The 21,235-nt window shown below is 31.1% G+C and overlaps 1 protein-coding gene across 3 annotated transcripts in view; it reads right to left on the minus strand.

The window, feature by feature from the left end:
- Window positions 1-7,267: 7,267 nt before the first annotated feature.
- LOC118197493 (uncharacterized) overlaps window positions 7,268-21,235 on the minus strand; it is a 64,726-nt gene continuing 50,758 nt past the window's right edge. For all 3 annotated transcript variants that reach the window (XM_085815007.1, XM_085815008.1, XM_085815006.1), the window contains exons 10-12: window positions 17,012-17,209; window positions 8,939-9,856; window positions 7,268-7,408 (exon numbers count right to left, since the gene is read on the minus strand). In XM_085815007.1, the coding sequence (XP_085671133.1) occupies window positions 8,952-9,856; window positions 17,012-17,209 (1,103 nt within the window). In that variant the 3' untranslated portion in view covers window positions 7,268-7,408; window positions 8,939-8,951. The remainder of the gene's footprint in view (window positions 7,409-8,938; window positions 9,857-17,011; window positions 17,210-21,235) is intronic.

A 21,235-nucleotide genomic window follows, 5' to 3' on the forward strand; every position in this document is an offset into this window, starting at 1 on the left:
CGATCATAATAAACACGAATATGAACTGACCAAGCAGAACGAGAATGCAAATTTTTAAGATCTTGATAGAAATTCAAACGTTTGTAGTATTTGGGTGGGAGGAGAAGAATGCTGAATGTAGCGGAATTTTCTACTGCTTTCGCAATTCTTTGACCAACAGAACGACGGACACCTGTCTGTACTCTTCGTGCACACCAAAGGTTATGTTAATGCAGAGAAAGGGGGAGAAAGCTATTTCCGGGAGTATGACTCACCATCTGACATTCCATGTTAGAAAGAAAAGTTGTTTATTTAGTTTCGACTTTGGTACGGGAAAAAATAGCACGTTCATTAAAAAAAAAAAAAAAAAAAAAAAAAAAAAAAAAAAAAAAAGAGCAGTAAAAGGAAAAAAATAAGCACTAAAAACAAAAAAATAAGGGCTTTAAAGAAAAAGTAAGCACCTATAAGGGCCTTTATATTTTATTTTCCAATATAAGGACTTATAAGCACTTATAAGGACCGCTACGAACCCTGACAAACATGTCATCATCGCAGCTATACATCTTAACAACCACCACTGGTCTAAATGACAAAACAGGTTCAGCATTATAGAAATTAAAAACATAATCTATTAGTGATTTTAAATTTTCTAATTTCTTTAAGACATTAAATTTCAACTCTTGCTATTTTCCAAAACAAAGTCCTCATAAAAGAAAATCTTTAATAGATTAAAGCAGATCTTTAAATAGTTTAAGTGAGATGCAAGATTATCATGACACATTGCATCAGGGTAATGAAGTGCTACTAGAGAGATGTAAACTAGTTTAGCAAGTAACCTAAAACTGTAATTTTTGCAAGATTTTTATTATTAATGACTCATTCTGCATACAGTTGGCAATAAGTGGTCCAAAGTATGAATTTTTGGGTTTTTTAACATTAATCATTTTTAGGTTATTTTATTTAATATGAATTTTCCATCTGTTTGTATAGTTGTGGTTTTCTTTATTCCAGATTAACTAGATTTTTACCATAACTGTACTCTTTATACCATACAAAACAGTAAATGTGTGGCACTGTTTAAAATATATGTATATATAGTTAGTATATAATTTTTTAAAATTAATTACACATTTGTTGTCTAACCTTTTCCAGGGGGCTGGGACATATGGCCTGCATGTTTGCTACTTTAAATGTGTCTCAAGAGAGATTTAAAATTTACTCTTTAATACGGACTAGGAGGAGGATGGACCTCATAAGACGTAGACTAACCCAGAGAGTGGGGCACACGTCACCACATGTCCGCAAGAAAGAGTAGGGACGACCTGGTTTACTTTTAACACTGAAACCTATGGCATTTGTATCACATAATTGTTTTTAATTATTAGATGCGATAAGTTGTATAAGTGATGCGATTATGTAAGTCGCAGTTTTTTTAAATAAGATTTAATATATCTCTTTAAAGCACTTTTTACATTTTGCGCATTCTTTTTCACGCAAACTTGAACATCAAAATTTCTTGTATAAACATCTTTACTTTGGTAAAACAGTAAAAACACTAAACACAAAATTTACGAACTTACTTTTGAGTAAAGTAAAATTAAATAAAAATGACAGCACATGAAGCTTTGAAACAAATAAAGCAAAATTAAACAAGATCTGATATATTTTTTTAAAATTTTATGAGCATTTTCAGGCATTGGTTTTTTGAAATTATTATAACATTACAAAATGATCATTTATTTGATCATTAATTATTAACATCATAAGATGATTATTTATTTTAATAATTTATAAAATTCGGAGCATGAACTTTTCTCAGTGTAATGAAAATAAATAAATAAAATCTGGAAGCACTCAGATTTTATGTTATGCTCAAAGGGACGTTTTTTAATGCTTTGTGTGTTACCTCTGTTTATTGAATATCATGTTCTTTGCACATAAACCACACAAAATTCAATTCAACAGCAGTATCACAAAATATCTGAAAACAGCATACCTTTAGAATTTCCAAGCTGGAGATAAAAATGTTATTTTCCGTACAGGGTTGCCATTGCTCGCTTTGAACTCATTGAGTTTCTTAATCAAAAATTCATTAAAGTTTTACAAAATGGATTAAAACAAATTTAAAATTCAGCTGTTCGGGCGACGTTATTTAAAATTTAATGGCTCTAGATACTGTCGTTTTTTCACAGTGCAAGAAACATACATGTATTCAGGCAGATTATTAATTATTAAATTTCTTTAAATATAATACAGTGTGATAATATTTGGTGGCAACAATTTGCAAACTGAAATGGACGTGTATAATGAAACAGCAGAAAATGCCGTTTCGAAACAAATATCCTTTCTGGGCTACCGCCCCTTTGGGCTAATAAATTAAATTCACAGTAAATAATAATAAAAAAATTATGCAGAACTAGAATTAAATTTTAAAAATAATCGCTATAAAATGTTAGCACAATCAGTTATTACATTTTACAATTTTGACATTAGAATAAATGTATAAAAATTATTACGGTGTTAAAAAAAGTGTTTATCACTATGATGTATTGTGAAATATAATTGAAATAAAACTCCTTTATGAAACATATGCTATAATATTCACATATAATCTTAAAAAAGCTTAGAATTTTAAGCAAAAACTTTCAAAAATTCATTTTTAGGTATTTTAGTATTTTTTACTTATTTACATCAATAAAAAGCATAAAAATTATAAGAGAAAATTTGTTGTTTGAAATTTTCTATTAGTCAGATTTAAAATATTATTTTCTAAAAGAAGTAGTTACAAATTTCCTTACAGCATAGGAAAAGCTAAAAAAATAGCCAGGCCTGAAAGCATGCAACAGCTTTATAATTATTTGGAACGTTAATTATGCTTGATAAATATGCTAAATTTTTAAAAATCAATCTCAGTTTCAAAAATAAAAATTATAATTTGTGAAATGAGGCGCTACAACCAACTTTTTCTTGACAATTGTACACACTGCAATAACCAACCATTGTAAGTCTCTACAAATCGTCCCTACTCCTCCGGTTGTGGTCAAGGTGACAGCCGGGAATGCATCAGAAGAGGGAGAAAAGCCATTTGGGTTGGTCTTATTTCTTATAAGGTCCATGGGTAGGAGGTATAATTAACACAGTAATGTTGTGACTCTGCAAATCTAGAATGCAGTCATTCACCAAACTCTCTCAATCATAATGTTAGCACTTCACGTCTGAATGATTAACATTCTACTTGACAGTTTTAGGCCCGGTTTATTGAAATTTGATGTTTTACATTATATTTTAATCTTATTTTCATTTAATTATTTAAAAACTAAACAGTAGTTAAATCATTAAGCACTTAATATTTTTGTAACTTGTCCTTGCCTGAGAATTCAGAAGTAAATTAAATTCATTATGTTTTCCAATCATGATATCTAAGAGAACCAACTGTTCTTCATTCATAAATTGAAATGGCGTAAATATATATTTGTATTATTATTTATTGAATCAAATCATCAGTCAGTTTGGCTTTAAGTTCTGCTCCTTCCTATAAAAATATATGACTAAACAACCCTAATAGATATAAAATTAGTCTCTATAGCCCAGAGGCAAAGGTTAATATACATTTGTAAATTATTGTAGATGACTAAAAATATATGATTATTCTTAGAAGACTTGTATATGCATTCACAGTTGATTTTATTTGCAAATTACTTCAGAATTTAAAATTATTTTCTATATTAATTTAGCAAAAATAATGTATTTTATTAATATAAAAGTTTCTTCTGCGATTATGTACAGTTGCTCCTGTGCACTACAAATAATTTCCATTCATTAAGCAAGAATTTATTAAACAAAAATATAAATGAAAATCTTTTTCTAGCATGCATTCAACATCAGGATGATTGTATGTCTGTATACATGGAAAATACTGTTTATAAAGTGTAACAAAAGTGAAGTTGCTAGAATCATCACATGGCATATATGTCATTTGTTTTGAATGCCAGTACTTGTTTTTCTTCATAACATGTTACAACTGTAGTTGGCATTTATTTTAGTTTATATATTTTACTTCAGTTTATATTACACATTTCAGTTTATATTCTTATATTACATTATTAGAATAATTATTATATAAAAATTAAATTCATATTAACAAAACTATTCCAGTTGCTGAGTTTCTCATAAGGGAGGTATTTGTCAAACTCTTCTAACTTCTTCTAATTTGTCAAACTCTTCTAACTCTTAATTTTTTTTTTAAATCTTAGCATGCTCAAGATTTAAAAATAAAAATTACTTTTGTTATAATTGTAATAAAGTTTTCAATGCAGAACCGTAAAAAAAAATATTAAATTACAATGTATGAATTTTAAAATATAGAAATTACAATGCATGAATTTTAAAATATAGAAAGTGAATTTTGTTAATACTGCGAAAAATTTTATTTCTTGAAATTTCAATCATTTTCAAATTAAAAAAACAAAGACATTCATTACAAATGATGTTTGTCTGAATAACCATAGTCTTAAGTAATGATGATAAATGAATTTAAGCTAGAATTTTGAGGCTTAAGCAGTGCGATACATGCACACACACACACACACGTTCTTTCAAACAATTTCATTAACAAAGCAATAAGTAATATATAATTTTAGTGTATTTAAAATCAATCTATATTTCACTACTTCTTTCACCTAACTTTCTGATGTCTCAACATTTAGTTTATTTTTCATCTTTTTGGAGGGATGAAAGGAATTAATTTCTAAGAATTGCTCTATTTTTATATTTCTTTGCTAATAACTGAAAGTTCAGAATGATCAACAAGACTTCGGATAAATGCAATGGTCTTTTTCAATTTACCCCTTAAGTATTACACTGAAGAGCCAAAACATTAGGATCCCCTACTTAATAATGCATTATGTGAACTTTGGTCTGCAAAACAACTGAACTCACCTTGGCATGGATGCCACAAGCTCCTGGTGTATAATGACTGGAGACAGGTGGTACCAAATGTCACACATCTGCAATGGTGGTATTTGAGCTATCATTCCATGGATAATGGAACTATTCACCATGGACGTTTCGCTGTCAAGACATATTTTTCTTTACACGACTGTATTAATCTGGTCATATTACATTAAGCTGATTTAAACCAATAACTCTGTTTAGTTTAACAATTTAATTAAATTTGATAAACATTTCATATAAAATAATATATAATACGTTTTTGTGAACAGTTGCATACAAATACACTGTTACACATTAATTTTAAGAGAGTAAATGCAGAACAAGATTACAAAGTAATTCCGTTTTCCATTCAGATTTCATAAAAATGTGAATATCCTGCTTGTATAAGTGATTCCTCTGAACTAGCTGATTAAAATTTCAAGAAATTTTGACGAATGATGTAAGTATTGTACTCACATAATTTTAAAATTGATAATATAACTTCTGTTGTAACAGAAGTTTAGCCCAGTTCTCTTTGATACTGACATAACTTTCCAACTAACTATGTGTAATTTCTTTATATTGCATACTTGTAAATAACTATATATATTAAAGGCAACCTTTATTAAGTATATAAAAGGTAAACAGAATTATTAACCTAAATAAATTTAATACGGTAAGATAAAATACAATCCTGTAAAGAAAAATATGTCTTGATGGCGAAAAGTCCTAGACCCCACTCCATGACATCCCAAATATGTGCTGTCGGTTATAACCAGGATATTAATTGGAATTCATTCTTATGCACCTCCAACACAATTTGAGCCTTGTGACATGGGACTGCTGAAGGATTCCATTTCCTGTTGTGAAAACAGACACCATGTAAGGGTGCAACTGATCCCCTGTTATATTCAGATAGTCCACAGTTTCATAGTGTGTCCTACTACAACTAAGGGTTTCAGAGCCGTCCATGAGAATGTACACCAAAGATAATACCACCACCAGCTTGTGCTAGTTCTGCTGAACAGAGGTGAACAACTTGAAAGACAGCATACCCTGACATGCCCATTGAAGTGATGCATAAGAAATTATGATTCACCCAACCAAGCAACTATCTTCCACTTATACATGGTCTAGTTTCAATGTTCCTGGGCCCACTGTAAGTATATTTGACAATGACAGCTGGTCATCAGAGGCAATATGTGAGATGTCTTGCTGTGCTGTCCCTTATCTAACAGTGCCTGCTGAACTGTATGTTTTAAATAACTTGCACTGTATTGGGCTGTTAGCTGAGCCATCATTCTGGTGCAAATTTTGCTGTACCAAGCAGTACAGTATCCAACGTCCTTTTTCTTTGATAACACATGGACATGTCCAACACCTTGGCGTCTACAGCTGGTTTCACCATCATTTATCCACTCTGGATAAATTCTAACAACAGCCGATCGTGAATAGCCTACCAACTGTGCTGTTTCAGAGATGCTTGCTCCGAGTCTTCAAACCATTACAATCTACCCTCTGTTAAATTCACTTAGTTCAGCAGCCTCTGCTCACAAAATTGGGTGCGAGAATGACTCCTTACTTTTTGCAGCAGGTTAAATGCCATTTCCACTTAATCACGTGCCCTTCACATCATCCAGACAAGTTCACTAAAAAATGTAGAATTGGTCAGAGTAGATCAGAATTTAAAGTGTGTATATTAAGGATACTAGAAATGAATGGCAAGCAGGAAAAGAATGATTCATGAAATGAAAAAATTTTTGGTGAACTGTCCAGCTATTCAATAAATTATCCCTAAAACTTTATCTATAGGATCATGAGAGAGACTTGAAAAAGAAAACTCTCTTATATATTTGTGTAATGAGAATAAATAATATTTCACAGTCTGTGCAGCATTTAAATTAGCAGTAGTCAATGCATCTTACATTTTGCCATATCACAATCTGTATTATTAAATGCACCATAGGTTCATAGAAGCAAGTTTAAACACTGGGTACTTTAGCCACAAAGTTTACAGAATCAGTTCTTTCTGTTTCTGTATAGGACATATTTCTTTTCAAAGCAAACTCAGATAAGAAGTTTGACATTTTGTGATACTGTATAGTCTAAAAGTGTGAAATTTGTACACTTTCCAAATGATATATTTGTTCTGTGACAAAATTTGAAAAACATCATGAATGTACATTTCAAAAACCTGGAAATTCTAAATTTGAGAAATTAAATCATCCAGAGTTTTGTCTACTCAAACCACAAACACCCCTGATTTACCAAAGACAATGTATCAACTTTGTTAAGCAGATTTTGTATACATCTTAAAAAAAAAAAAAAAAAAAAAAAAAAAAAAAAAGCAACACAATTTGCACTCAAAATGTGTCTATTTTACAGCATAATTTTACAAATAAGCAGACAATAACATACAAAATGAAAACAGGTCCTACAAATAAAAACTTGCCCTTTTCTTGATAGGTGATAAAATTTCACTGTACAAGATATGGATCTGAAAAGAAAAGAAATGATTTTTTTTAACTTCCCATAAATAATAATGTGTGATATACATGTTATACACACACACATATATATGGAAAATTATTTTGAAAACAAACAAAACTGTCAGTATATATCATATTAATTAGTCCAAATAAATAAACTAATTTTAAAAGTGTTTTATTATATGCAATCTGATAAACAGAATAACTGTAGTTACTAAGAAAGAAAGAAAAAGCTTGAGAATAAACTGGAACGAAGAAATAAAATATTTATATATGTACATAAGTATAGAGAAGAAACTTTTTATTTTATAGTATGACTTTTTCATTCTTACACTGATTACCTTTTATTATTTATTATGTATATTTTTAAAAATTAAAAATTACAAATATTAAGAAACAACTGAATACAACAGAGGCAAAGGATTAATTATTTCCATGAGTTTTTTTAATATTTTAGGATTCACGAAATTATTGATTTGCTTATTTTAGGAAGTTTTTGCCTCTCCTCTTTCCCTATACATATTTAATTTCCTATACTAATATAGATATAGGCTTGCCCCTTCCCCCCCCAAAAAAAAAGAGTACCTTTGAGGATATGTGAAATCACATGAGAATTCAGCACAAATAAACAGAAAGGCTAAGTTTATACTTGCTACAAGAATCTAATTTTGCAAAAACATACTGAAGTTTATAAGTTTCTTGTTTTACACGTATGCATGTGTTCAGTGCTTTACATTAATAATGCTAGGTAGATCTTTATATAAAAAAAAATGTATATAAATTTCAGAATATTTTAAGTAAAACTACAATTATTGACATTTTTAAAAAATGAATATAATTTTGAAATGAAAAAATATTTTTATTACGGAATTTAATATTGAACACATTATGTTATATTGGATGTGACATGTTATGTGGAATAATTTATTTTAGAGATTTACTCACATGTATAGTGAAAAAATGGTATATTACCAAAAGCAAAATTTTGATTTAAAATATATATATATATATATGATTTGTTATAATTATGGCTTAGTTTTGCTTCAATGAACATCATTCGATCATCTGTTAGACAACATAAAATTGCATTACTAAAATCATAACTGTAAAATTAATAACTGCATTATAGAAAATTATGCGATACTTATTTTTGAGATCACAACAACTGGTTTTTTTAAAAAAAATATAGTAAAAAATTTCATCTTCTAACAAATTATTCACAGTGAGAATTGCTTTTTAAAATCCTTTAACTATTTATTTTGAGGGAAATACAGTTTAGTCTGTTTAAAGTCATTACGCAATTAGAATACACAAGTAGGAAATGTAAAGCTAAACACATATTTAAAAAAAAAAGAACTTAATATTTACAAACTTTTAAGTATTCCAAATTAATATTTGATAAGGTTTTAGAAATATCATTTATGTTAAATGTAAAATTTGATTTATAAAAATAAATGAAAGGAGATATAAATGTCACATGAGCCTGTTATAATGAATTTCAAATATTACTTTAGCAAGGAAATAACTTAAAAAACAACCTTAGCCTGTAGGTCATCGATGTCGGGATTTCTTCAATTTCTTACCAGAACTTTCACTTTCAGAACTAAGAGACCTACTTGTTCTGTATTTTTTTGGAAGCTTTGATGAATGTCCAGACGGTGAAGGACTGTGTTTGTATTCTCGATATTTCTTATCATTCTTATGTCGCCTATCATATTTATATCTGTCTTCATGCCTATTTGAATGTGATGACCTATATGAATGGCTGTCACTTCTGCGGTAACTTCTGGAAGAACTAACACTCCGCCTACGTTTTCCTTCCCGTTCATCATAACTACGACTCCTACGTTCCCTACTATGATTATGATTTGACTCAGATTTAGAATTATGCTTTCTTCTTCTAGATGTACCACTAGAACTACTGCTACTATCACTTCTTTTATATTTCTTCCTTTTCTTATAACTACTACTGCTTTTCTTATCGTAAGAGTGACTTTTTCTATGTTTCTCTGAACTATCGCTATCTCTACTTCTGCTACGCCTCTGTCGGCTACTACTACTACTGTGTTTTGTCTGGCTCTTTTCGCTTTTTGAACTTTTCCTAACACTACCAGATGATCTTTTTTCTTCCTGTTTGCTATATTTTTTCTTCCGCTTTTCTTCAGATTCACTATCGCTATCTGATGAGCTAGAAGTTGAATCAGATGAATCAGATTCCTCATTATCTACTTGCTTTGCAGCTTCCTTTATTGGTTCTTTATCTTTCTCTTCTTTTATATTTAATTGTGCTTCTTGACTTTGTTCTGTTATCAAAGATACATCACTTGATAGAGCTATGGGAAGCTGTGGAACTGATTCTGGTAAGGCAACAGGAGAACGGACTTGATCAGAAATGGCATCACTTGAAACTTTTTCTTGCACATTGTTAGCTAATGTGGCTTGTTTTAGTATATTTTCTGAAGGGAAAATAAATGCAATTAATTTCCAAAAATAACATTTTAAAATTATATTAAAAACAAAAAGAGGCATGAAAAATATACAAACTTATATTGTTTTATTCTTATACTCAATGTGTAGCATTCTACAAAGATAAACTACTTATTCATGTTTTAATATATTAGTATAATTTTGCTTCAATAACTAAAAATAATTTATTAAATAAGCATAGTATATAAGATATTACTTCAAAGAAACAAGACTTAAAATAATAAAATTAATTATTAATCTCTATATTAAAAAATTTATTTTCTTCAAGTTATGTTGCAAATTTAAACACAGTAACTACACAAGATGTAAAATTAGAGCTAAAAGCAATTATAGATTGTCATACATAAAAAAAAAAAAAAAAAAAAAAAAAAAAAAAAAAAAAAAAAAATGTTTTATTGGACCTTTGTTTTATTGCCCTTAACCCCTTAACTGCCGTGGAAAACGTACAAGATTCATTTCCCAGTGTCACGGTTTTTCACAAAGGCACGAGTAGTTATGTGATGTATTAGGGGGAAAATAAGTGCAAGTTTCACTTTCTAAAAACTGTTTACTTTCACAAAATAAAGAATAAAAGAAAAAATGAATGCACAAAATTTAATGTTTTGAGTAAAAGTATAATAAAAATTATGTTTTTATAATAAAAAAGATTCCTAAAATGTAGTTTCGATCAATTCATTTTTAGACCAGCATACTTGCCAACCTATGACACTCAAAAATCAGGAGATTTTTTTAAGAAATCAGGAGATTTTTCACAATGTTAAAAAGACTTTTTAAATGATAAAAATATAGTTTTTAATAATGAATTAACTTTAAATAGTTACTAAGTCTTAAATGCAAGCAAAACAAAAATACCTTAAACATAAAAAACATTTTTATTACTTTCATCGTTAAAAAAAAAAAAAAAAAAAAAAAAAAAAAGGCACTTTAATCAGTTTTCATACAAATGTTATGGACAGTGGCAGATTTTGCTCTCCTTAAGAAAGAAACTTCATAATTTTGTTCATAGCAATTGCCACGTAGGCCTGCTTTCGCTAATAAAAGTTTTTCTAATGTGTCATCACTCATATTAGATCTAAATTTAGTCCTTGTTTTCGCAACAACACTGAAAATTCTCTCACACTCTGCATTACTATGGGGATCTGTCAACATGGCCAACATAATTCTAGAGAGTTCACTATATTTTAAAATTCCATCAGCACCTTTCAATTTTCCAATTAACCTCCACTGGGTGTCAATCCTAGCTGATTTTATAACTTCATCCAAGTTTTCTAATTGTAAACTGCAAAATTGCGACTGCAGTATATCAGTAGCAACATCAATATCATCATCTTTCATGACTAAACGAAGTAACACAGGAAATCTATTCAAAAAGTACCTTATATAAAAAAAAGATGCATTTGCTAGAGCAGAAACATCAGCAACTTTAGCATGCAAAATCACTTCATCGTTGACTGGAAATTTATGTAGTGTGTAATCACATACGACAGAAGTAACTTCTAACATGAAGATAAAACTTATTTTTGTCTTCTTCTGAAAGTTCTTCCACTACTTTTGTAGAAAGTTCTTCCACTACTTTTGTAGTTGCAGCTCCTATTACCAAATCTTCATCTTCCTTCTGATTTTCTGTTTCACCATAAATCACATCATATATAGAATTACAAGACAAAACACAGACTGGTTTTACAAACTTTGATAAAATGTCTTTAAACAGATCATAAATCATTGATTGCAAAACATGAATTAATGGAATTCTGCTTTGTAGAATTGTGTTCAGAACATCGAATGATGGCAAAATGAATTGTAAAAAAAAAGCAAAAAGCTTTGTTAAGGTCCGAAGAAAAAAACATAAATATTCGTTCTTCACAAGATAAACTTACAGTAATCGGAAAATGTTTATTTTCTAAAACTATTTCCTAAAGGCACATGTACTCACACAACTCAGGACAAGATGAACGAAATAGCGAAAGAACATCCAAAGAATGGCCAACGGCCTTGAGCTTGCTTTGTGCTCATTGGCTAATATATGCCAGATGACACGCAGTGGAGCTCAATGCCCATTGGACAACTGGAGAACGAAGTTTCTGGATACGTATACTGTCGATCACAAAGCAGAAATTCTCATCTGATTCGCAAGGTTTCATTTTAGATATAATCTAGAGAAAATTCCGTTGCTTTCAGACGTCCAAAACCACTTTTTTTTTTTTGGTTCATATAAAGAAGTATTAAGCCAAGTTCCATAAAAATCGTGAGAAATATTAAGAATAAGAAAAAGTCGGGAGAAATATATTGTATTGTAAATCGGGTTGGCGGGAGAGCGGTCGAAAATCAGGAGTCTCCCGCCTAAATCGGGAGAGTTGGCAACTCTGGACCAGTAAAGTGTAATATCAGGTTTCAGTGTTTATACCTTGTGAAATCAGTATGCCTAAAAAAACACATATTTCTTCTGAACTGATTGAATGCCCCGATTTTGTTCTTGATTTTTCGTTTGCAAGGTGTTGGTTCACATACTCGTCTACAAAACGGTTAGTTTCAGTAACAATATGAAGCCCGAGCAGTTCATCAAAAAATAATTCAAAAAAGATAAATGGGCACATGTACTCACACAACTCAGGACAAGATGAACGAAATAGCGAAAGAACATCCAAAGAACGGCCAACGGCCTTGAGCTTGCTTTGTGCTCATTGGCTAATACGAGGGCTATCCAGAAAGTAGATTACGTTTTGGAATAAAAAAATAAACAAAGTATAGGAAACAAATTTTATTATATACAGATGAAAGCCACACTCAAATACTATTTTTCTACATAGTCACCATACAAATTAAGGCATTTATCGTAGCGATGTATGAGCTTGGAAATTCCTTCGTCGAAAAATTCGGCCGCCTGCGCCTTCAACCACTTCGTTACCTCTTCTTGCAGCTGTGCGTCGTCATCAAAACGCTGCATAGCCAGCCACTTCTTCATTGCTGGGAATAGGTGGAAGTCGCTCGGTGCCAGGTCGGGACTGTACGGCGGATGAGGAAACAACTCCCACTTAAAAGATTCAAGAACTTTACGAGTGACATTTGCCGTGTGGGGCCGGGCGTTGTCGTGAATCAACAAGATCTTAGAGCTCAACATTCCTCTGCGCTTGTTTTGAATTGCTCTTCTGAGTTTTTGGAGAGTTTGGCAATACCTTTGAGAGTTTATTGTAGTGCCTCTTTCCAGGAAGTCCACCAAAATTACACCTTTTCTGTCCCAAAAAACAGTCGCCATCATCTTCCTTGCCGACATCGTTTGCATGCATTTCTTGGGTTTTTGGGGAGAACTTGTGTGCCCCCACTGCATTGATTGCAATTTCGTTTCACAGTTCACATGTTTCACCCATGTTTCGTCACCAGTAACGATGCGATCGAGTAAAGAGTCACCATCCTTATGGTAAGCGTCCAAAAAGTTCAACGCTGCAGCCATTTGCTGATTTTTGTGGTCCTCTGTCAAGATTTTTGGAATCCATCTTGCACAAAACTTGTGGTAACCAAGCTTTTCGCTGATGATTTCGTGCAACAAACTTCGCAAAATTTGTGGAAAACTCAAAGAAAGTTCCGTTATTGTGAAATTTCGATTTTCACGGACTTTAGCATCGACTTTTTCGAGAAGTTCGGCGGTCGCTATGCTGGGTCTCCCACTTCGATCTTTGTCGTGAACATTGGTTCGGCCATTTTGAAATCTTATGACCCACTGACGCACTCCACCTTCAGTGATAATGTTGTCCCCATACACTTCACGAAGCTGCCGATAGATTTCTATCGATTTACAGTTTTTTGCAGTCAGAAACCTTATTACTGAGCGCACCTCGCGGGATTTTCAATTAACGCAGACATTTCAAACCGTCACAGTATCTGAACGGAGCACAGCACGAACCTCTCACTAGCACGGCTAGATGCAGACTGAGCTGCGCAACGCTCTGACCCCAAGATGGCCGCGCTAGCCCCGCCCCTAGTGGACACAGACGGAAATGTAATCTACTTCCTGGATGGCCCTCGTATATGCCAGATGACACGCAGTGGAGCTCGATGCCCATTGGACAACTGGAGAACGAAGTTTCTGGATACGTATGCTGTCGATCACAAAGCAGAAATTCTCATCTGATTCGCAAGGTTTCATTTTAGATATAATCTAGAGAAAATTCAGTTGCTTTCAGACGTCCAAAACCACTTTTTTTTTTTTGTTCATATAAAGAAGTATTAAGCCAAGTTCCATAAAAATCGTGAGAAATATTAAGAATAAGAAAAAGTCGGGAGAAATATATTGTATTGTAAATTGGGTTGGCGGGAGAGCGGTCGAAAATCGGGAGTCTCCCGCCTAAATCGGGAGAGTTGGCAACTCTGGACCAGTAAAGTGTAATATCAGGTTTCAGTGTTTATACCTTGTGAAATCAGTATGCCTAAAAAAACACATATTTCTTCTGAACTGATTGAATGCCCCGATTTTGTTCTTGATTTTTCGTTTGCAAGGTGTTGGTTCACATACTCGTCTACAAAACGGTTAGTTTCAGTAACAATATGAAGCCCGAGCAGTTCATCAAAAAATAATTCAAAAAAGATAAATGGGCACATGTACTCACACAACTCAGGACAAGATGAACGAAATAGCGAAAGAACATCCAAAGAACGGCCAACGGTCTTGAGCTTGCTTTGTGCTCATTGGCTAATATATGCCAGATGACACGCAGTGGAGCTCGATGCCCATTGGACAACTGGAGAACGAAGTTTCTGGATACGTATGCTGTCGATCACAAAGCAGAAATTCTCATCTGATTGGCAAGGTTTCATTTTAGATATAATCTAGAGAAAATTCAGTTGCTTTCAGACGTCCAAAACCACTTTTTTTTTTTTGTTCATATAAAGAAGTATTAAGCCAAGTTCCATAAAAATCGTGAGAAATATTAAGAATAAGAAAAAGTCGGGAGAAATATATTGTAAATCGGGTTGGCGGGAGAGCGGTCGAAAATCGGGAGTCTCCCGCCTAAATCGGGAGAGTTGGCAACTCTGGACCAGTAAAGTGTAATATCAGGTTTCAGTGTTTATACCTTGTGAAATCAGTATGCCTAAAAAAACACATATTTCTTCTAAACTGATTGAATGCCCCGATTTTGTTCTTAATTTTTCGTTTGCAAGGTGTTGGTTCACATACTCGTCTACAAAACGGTTAGTTTCAGTAACAATATGAAGCCCGAGCAGTTCATCAAAAAATAATTCAAAAAAGATAAATGGGTTTGAAACATCCATTATATCTTTCTTTATTCCTGGAACCTACTACAAAAAGTAAACGAAAATGGAGGACACAGAATAAAAAAAAAATATGTTTTACTCAAACAACACCGGCCAATACCGCGAAGTCATTACTTTCATGGCTTTAGACATATCCCTCCCTCCAATTTCTCCCCACACTTCTCTGAAATCTTATCCTCCTTCGCATACTTTGTCAAGGTCATTGTGGTGTTGCATGCCAAAGCTTTGCGAATAATTTTACGGGTAGCAGCGCAAAGCAAATGATAGTATTTTGGAAGGGTGTATATATACACCCGTTGCAGTTAACGCATCAGCTGCACAAGGCGTATGTATATATATGGCCGCGGCAGTTACAGGGTTAAAATAACAAAGTATCCAAAAACCATGGGAAAAGGTAACATCATATTGGTGTGAATTTATTCAAAATTTACACCGATCTAGAGTTGCTTTTTTTCTGGGGTGGGGTGGGGGGTAGTTTTACATCTGAATTTGGTGTGCTTTCTTTCAATCAGAACAACATAGGTTCTAAAAAATTCAAATTTTTCTTTTATGAGACAGGTCTCTAAACAAGGTCCAGCACATAATATGTTTAAGTAATATTGAAATTATTAAAAATTAGTTAAGTTGTACGAATTCTAATATAATAATTTTGTTCAATGAGATTATTTTTCATTATGCATGAATCAATTACATACATTATGATAAAATACATTGTGACACTGCTCAAAAAAACTTAGTACATAAATTTCCTGCAGTATCATCAAACAGTATGCTCATGTAAGTATAAAAAAAACCATGAAAAGATAGTCTTTCTTAGCAAATTTTCAAAAATAAATTGTCTTATATTTTCATTACATACAAGGAACACCAGACCATGCAAATTATTTTCTTCAAAATTATTTTGAGTTTAACAATTTAAACCTTTTGGCCATTTTTGGATGTTTTTCGTGAGAAAGTTTCAATCAAAACTTCTATAAATACTTTTCACAAAAAATGGAAATATTATTTTTTAAACATATTTAAACCAGCAAATAAATTTTCAAATTTATTTTGCCTTTATTTTTACTTTCATAAGATTCAAAGTGCAAATTAGGTATTCAGTATTCATTGATAAAATCCCTCTTATTGAAACAGTTAATAATGATGAAAACTGCAGATGAAAAACAAATGAGCCTGGTGTTTCAGGTTTAAAATTTAACTGGCACCAACAGTTAAAATGAAGCTGAAAAGGAGATAAAATATTCTAGGTTGACATACTGCAACCATGTTTAAACACAGATAAAAGTAAAGGAACTTTTGCAGAGTAAAATACAGCACACAGTACATGTATTATATGCCTGTTCCAAATATTAAGCAGACTGTAACAATTTAAAAAATACTCTGTTCCAGAAGCAAGAGATAATACACATGCCAGCAATGGCCAAAATGTGTCTCTTTAGACTGTTAATTGTAAAAATATGAAATAAAAATTATGCTCAGACTGATTTTTCTAATATTAATGACTAAGTTTTTAAAATTATGCTAGCCATGGAATTTTTAAAAGCAATTTTTAACTGTGCATAATGCGGCGATTATTAAAGTAATAAACAAGGGTTAAATCATTCCATTTATGGGATAATGTCAATTTTATAATTGGTACTTTTTAGTTATAGGAGCTATTCATGAGTTAGAATTAGTTAAATTCTATACAGGATGATTCTGATGTTTCAGGTTCTAATTCAATGTTTCAAATTCTAAAAGGTTGTTGGCTGGTAACAACTGGAATGAAAAGCTGATAAATACATTACAGTACGTAAAAAGTAAATTTTCTGTGGAATATTTACTTTTTTGTTAATGAAAAGACACACTTGCATTACCTTGTTTCAACTTTTCAGCTTCTGCCCGCTCTTCTAATTCCTTCTTTTCAAGATCAGCTATAATTTTCTTTTCCTTTACTGCAAATAATTTCTTTTTTTCTTTAATCCTACGATACAGCTCCTCTTCAGAATCTGAAGCATCTTTTTCATCCTCTCCTTCACTGTCTTCACTTTCTGTTCCGTAGCTGGCAAGACCACCTAAGTTATAAATTACTTATTTATGACTAATAGGCACTATACAAAGTGCACAAGGCATAAAACATTTAATATGTTCTATGGTGACTTAAGGTGTGTAACTTATTTTTAACAACTAAAACTGTTATGTAGATATTTTCTAACATAATACATTAATAATTCCTTGTAAAGTTTTAAAATTATTAAGTAGTTTCTCTCATATGAATGTAAGACATATAAACTTAATAATGAAAATTGTAAAATAAAATTATTACCGCCATTTTTCAAACTAAAAGCTATCAAAAGCATACTGACGACATCCTTAGTACATTTGTATTAACAATTTAACAACATATAAAGCACATGTAAAAGAATTCAAAGAATTTTTTAATATCTTGCTGCTTACATAAACCACATCATCTTGCATAGAAAAACTAATTTTCTTGTACTTTTAAATTAAATAATAAATTTGAACATGTGAACCATGACATGGTCACAGTAAACTGACCCCCCCCCAAAAAAATTTATTTGTAGTAAAAAGAGAGAAACGTGTATGTAAACGAAAAACATCGCAAAAATCATACTTAATGACAGTTAAAGTAATTGTGTTTGATTCAGTACCTCTTATTATTGTGATATTATATCAAATGAAAAGAAGACAAAAATTAATAGTGGTAATTTGCATAATGCAAAACCTTGTTTCCAAGATTCTTGGAGAGAGAATATGATAGTCCAGAGTCCAAACACTTACACAGGTATGTTGTGAAAAATGTAAAGGTCAGAGTTTTGTACATATCCTCACAAATCACAGCTTCCCTGCACACACACAGCAAAAACCATCTGTAGAAGCTTGTGAACATATTTCCAATAATGGCTCCCTAGCAGGTGCATTAATCCTTGGAGAAATGCCCACATTTTATTCTTATTCAAAGTAAGAAAACAAAATGCAAAAGACAAAGGTAAACAGGGATTAGAATTTGGATCATAGATTAAAACAGATTCTTAAGAACCTGAAAAAGCTTGCAGGAAGTCTGAAGGTGAAGAAGTTGACTGAATAATTTTGAAAGCACAGAATGTAAAAAATTATTTTCTGAGCAGCAATGCTGTGTTATGGATGATCTGTAATTTCTTATAGCTAATTTTTATCCTCTTGGTATCAACTGATTGGAATATATGACAATGCTTATAATTTAATCAATGAACTAAAGCATGATTAAAAAGCCTAAGTTTTTGTTTTGCTGAATTACACTTTAATAACAATTTAATATTTTTTTGCAAACTCTTTCACAAAACAAGACTTATAAATAATAAGACACAAGACTTATAAATAATAATATAATAGTTATTATATTATTATTTATATTTATTACTCTGCTATTACCATATACAATTTATTCTGACATTTATGTACTTAATATTTTATGCAATCATGCAATTGTTATACCTAAAATGTTGAAACTGGTTGTATTAACAAAAGGCAGTACACTTAATGTAAAATTAAAAAAAAAAAAAAAAAAAAAAATTCATAGTTCAAAACAAAATATTCCTTTATTGAAATAATGACATTTTAAAATCTATGACAGATACACACATAAATACAGTGTAATATGGATAAAATGATTAAAAAAATAGTTATTTATATACTTATAGGCACAGTACTTATATCTCATTAAAAGTCAACAGTAATGCATGAAATTATGCTTATAGTAAAGAAACTGAGAGAATTCTCATTTATCCAAATAATAAATCTTTTAGAAAATGATGGCATATCTTCTTTACCAACAAACCACACTATTTTATATTATCCAGAATATTTTTTAAATATTTTAGTTCAACTACTAAACTACATCAAAATTATTTTGATGACAGTTCAGTTTTAAAAACAGTAAGAGTTCTAATTATCCAAAATTATACTGGCTCATACAATTTTAACTTTATCTGACATGTGTAAAAACACTGAATTTAACCAGAGCAAGCACATTACAATTATCTGCCTGAAAGGAATAATATTTTTTTTTTTTTAATGGAGAACCTTTCAATGAAAAATGTCTAATGCACTGAAAATATTATACGAAACCTTATGATTGAAATGGTTTCCTCTAGATGCCATACACAACTGTTTTTTGCCATTGTATACATAGATTTTATCATAGTTGCCATACACAGTTTTATGGCTTGAACATTACTTGTAGCACAAAGTTAGCTTCATTTCAGCAGTGCAGTTCTCCAAAGCAAGTGCAAAAGGAAGTATGAATGCAGATTTCACTTATCATACCTGGCTCCTGTCATTTATGGAATTCAAGTTTATCATATTTGCCATATGTAATTGTAATTAATAAACCTAAAATTTAAAGTTCTCCTTTAAAAAGCACGACTGAAATATTTTTTTTTTTTCCTTTTCATAATTTTTTCACAGTGACAAAAGCAAGTCAAAGTGCACAACCCAACCAATGTAAAATTTTAATGCACTGAAATTTATTTTGAGTGCCTCAATTTGGAGCTGGAAAGTAAAAATTTCAAAATTCAAAAATGGAATATAATTTTACAGTTTATATACTGTCTCATTTGAGAATTTTTACTTAACTAAGCTTCTTAACAATCCAATAGCTGTATTTCAATTTATCTTCAGTTTAAAATAATTTAAAATTATCATGATGTTCCTGAAGTTCAATATTTCGTTTCTCCTTCTTGCAGAAGTAAAATCGTGAGCTGTTAATAAACACAGTTTTTCATACAGGAGTCTTCATTCAAGGTAGTATCACTTTTGATCCAAAGGCAAAATATAGCCCATTTATTTGAAGTGGAGTTATTTGTGGTCATTTTAATGAAGTCCATTATTCACATATGCATAATCTTCTGCTAGTTATAATTACTGAATGCTGAGATTAAAAAAAAAAAATCTTTAATTCTGAGAAATAAATTTTGTATACTTGAGGGCAATCTGCAGCTTGAGTAATCTTGACAGTCATCCTTAACAAAAACAATTGATAATGAAGCATTTTGTTCATTTTGGTTACATATTTCACATAGGCATTCAAACAGCAATGATTCACATTCAGTAGTAATGTATTTCTCAACTTCTTTGGTAATAGTAATAAAATTTATTTAACACATCTGAGCAAATATCTGTTACATTTTTCTGAAATTTTTATTCTAAGCAGCAGTTCTATTTGAAAAAGCAGCTACTTTGCAGCATACTATAAAAAAAGTAAGAATCTTAAAATGTTCATGACAACTAAGACTCTGCTTTACATTCCTATTTAAATACAATGATCCATGCTGGCAAAATGCAAAACATTTGAAATCATTTCTTAAGGCATTTTTAATATTTCATAAATTAAAATCAATATAATTTGTCCTCTATAAAAATTACATTTTGATGAGAGTCTGTAAACTGAATGGATCAGAAATTGCACCATTTAGAATTTGATGAATCAATTACAAAATCGAGATACAATATTTCCAAATACATGTTTCGTGGAAAAGTCAAACTCACATTGTTACATTTATGTCACATGTACAACCTTTAATAGCAATACATTTGACAACCGAGATTCCAAATTACGCAGACATCAGGTACAGATGAACCGCTTTCTGTACCCTGCAGAGAGTTAACTGTTTCTGACATAAAAGCCAAAATACCTGAAAGTACTGTTTTCCTATATTTGGAAAACTAGAAGAGAAGAACCGGACAGTGACACTGCATCATTGCAATAACTGTTCGGCATGTCAAGTATGAAGGTATTCACTTGATAAAACAAGATTCCTTTAAAACCAGGACACAGTACACAATTACAGTCTAGTATGAAGGAAATTGTTTCTCCAACACCATGAAGCAATTGCATCAGATATGAATAGTTAGTGATGTTTGCTGCTTCCTATTTCACACAGTCTGAATATGTTTCTTGCAATCCTCGAATCTTAAGTGAAAGTTGTCATAGAAAATTATGGTGTTATTTTTGATTATACAGAATTCAACAACATAACCATTATAAATAAAAGATATATAATGGTTAAAAACAGAACCACACAATGACTAGTATGTATGAC

Source organism: Stegodyphus dumicola, chromosome 4, assembly GCF_044657685.1.
Source record: "Stegodyphus dumicola isolate Sdum_Otavi_A_Nest chromosome 4, ASM4465768v1".
Taxonomy (NCBI): Eukaryota; Metazoa; Arthropoda; class Arachnida; order Araneae; family Eresidae; genus Stegodyphus; species Stegodyphus dumicola.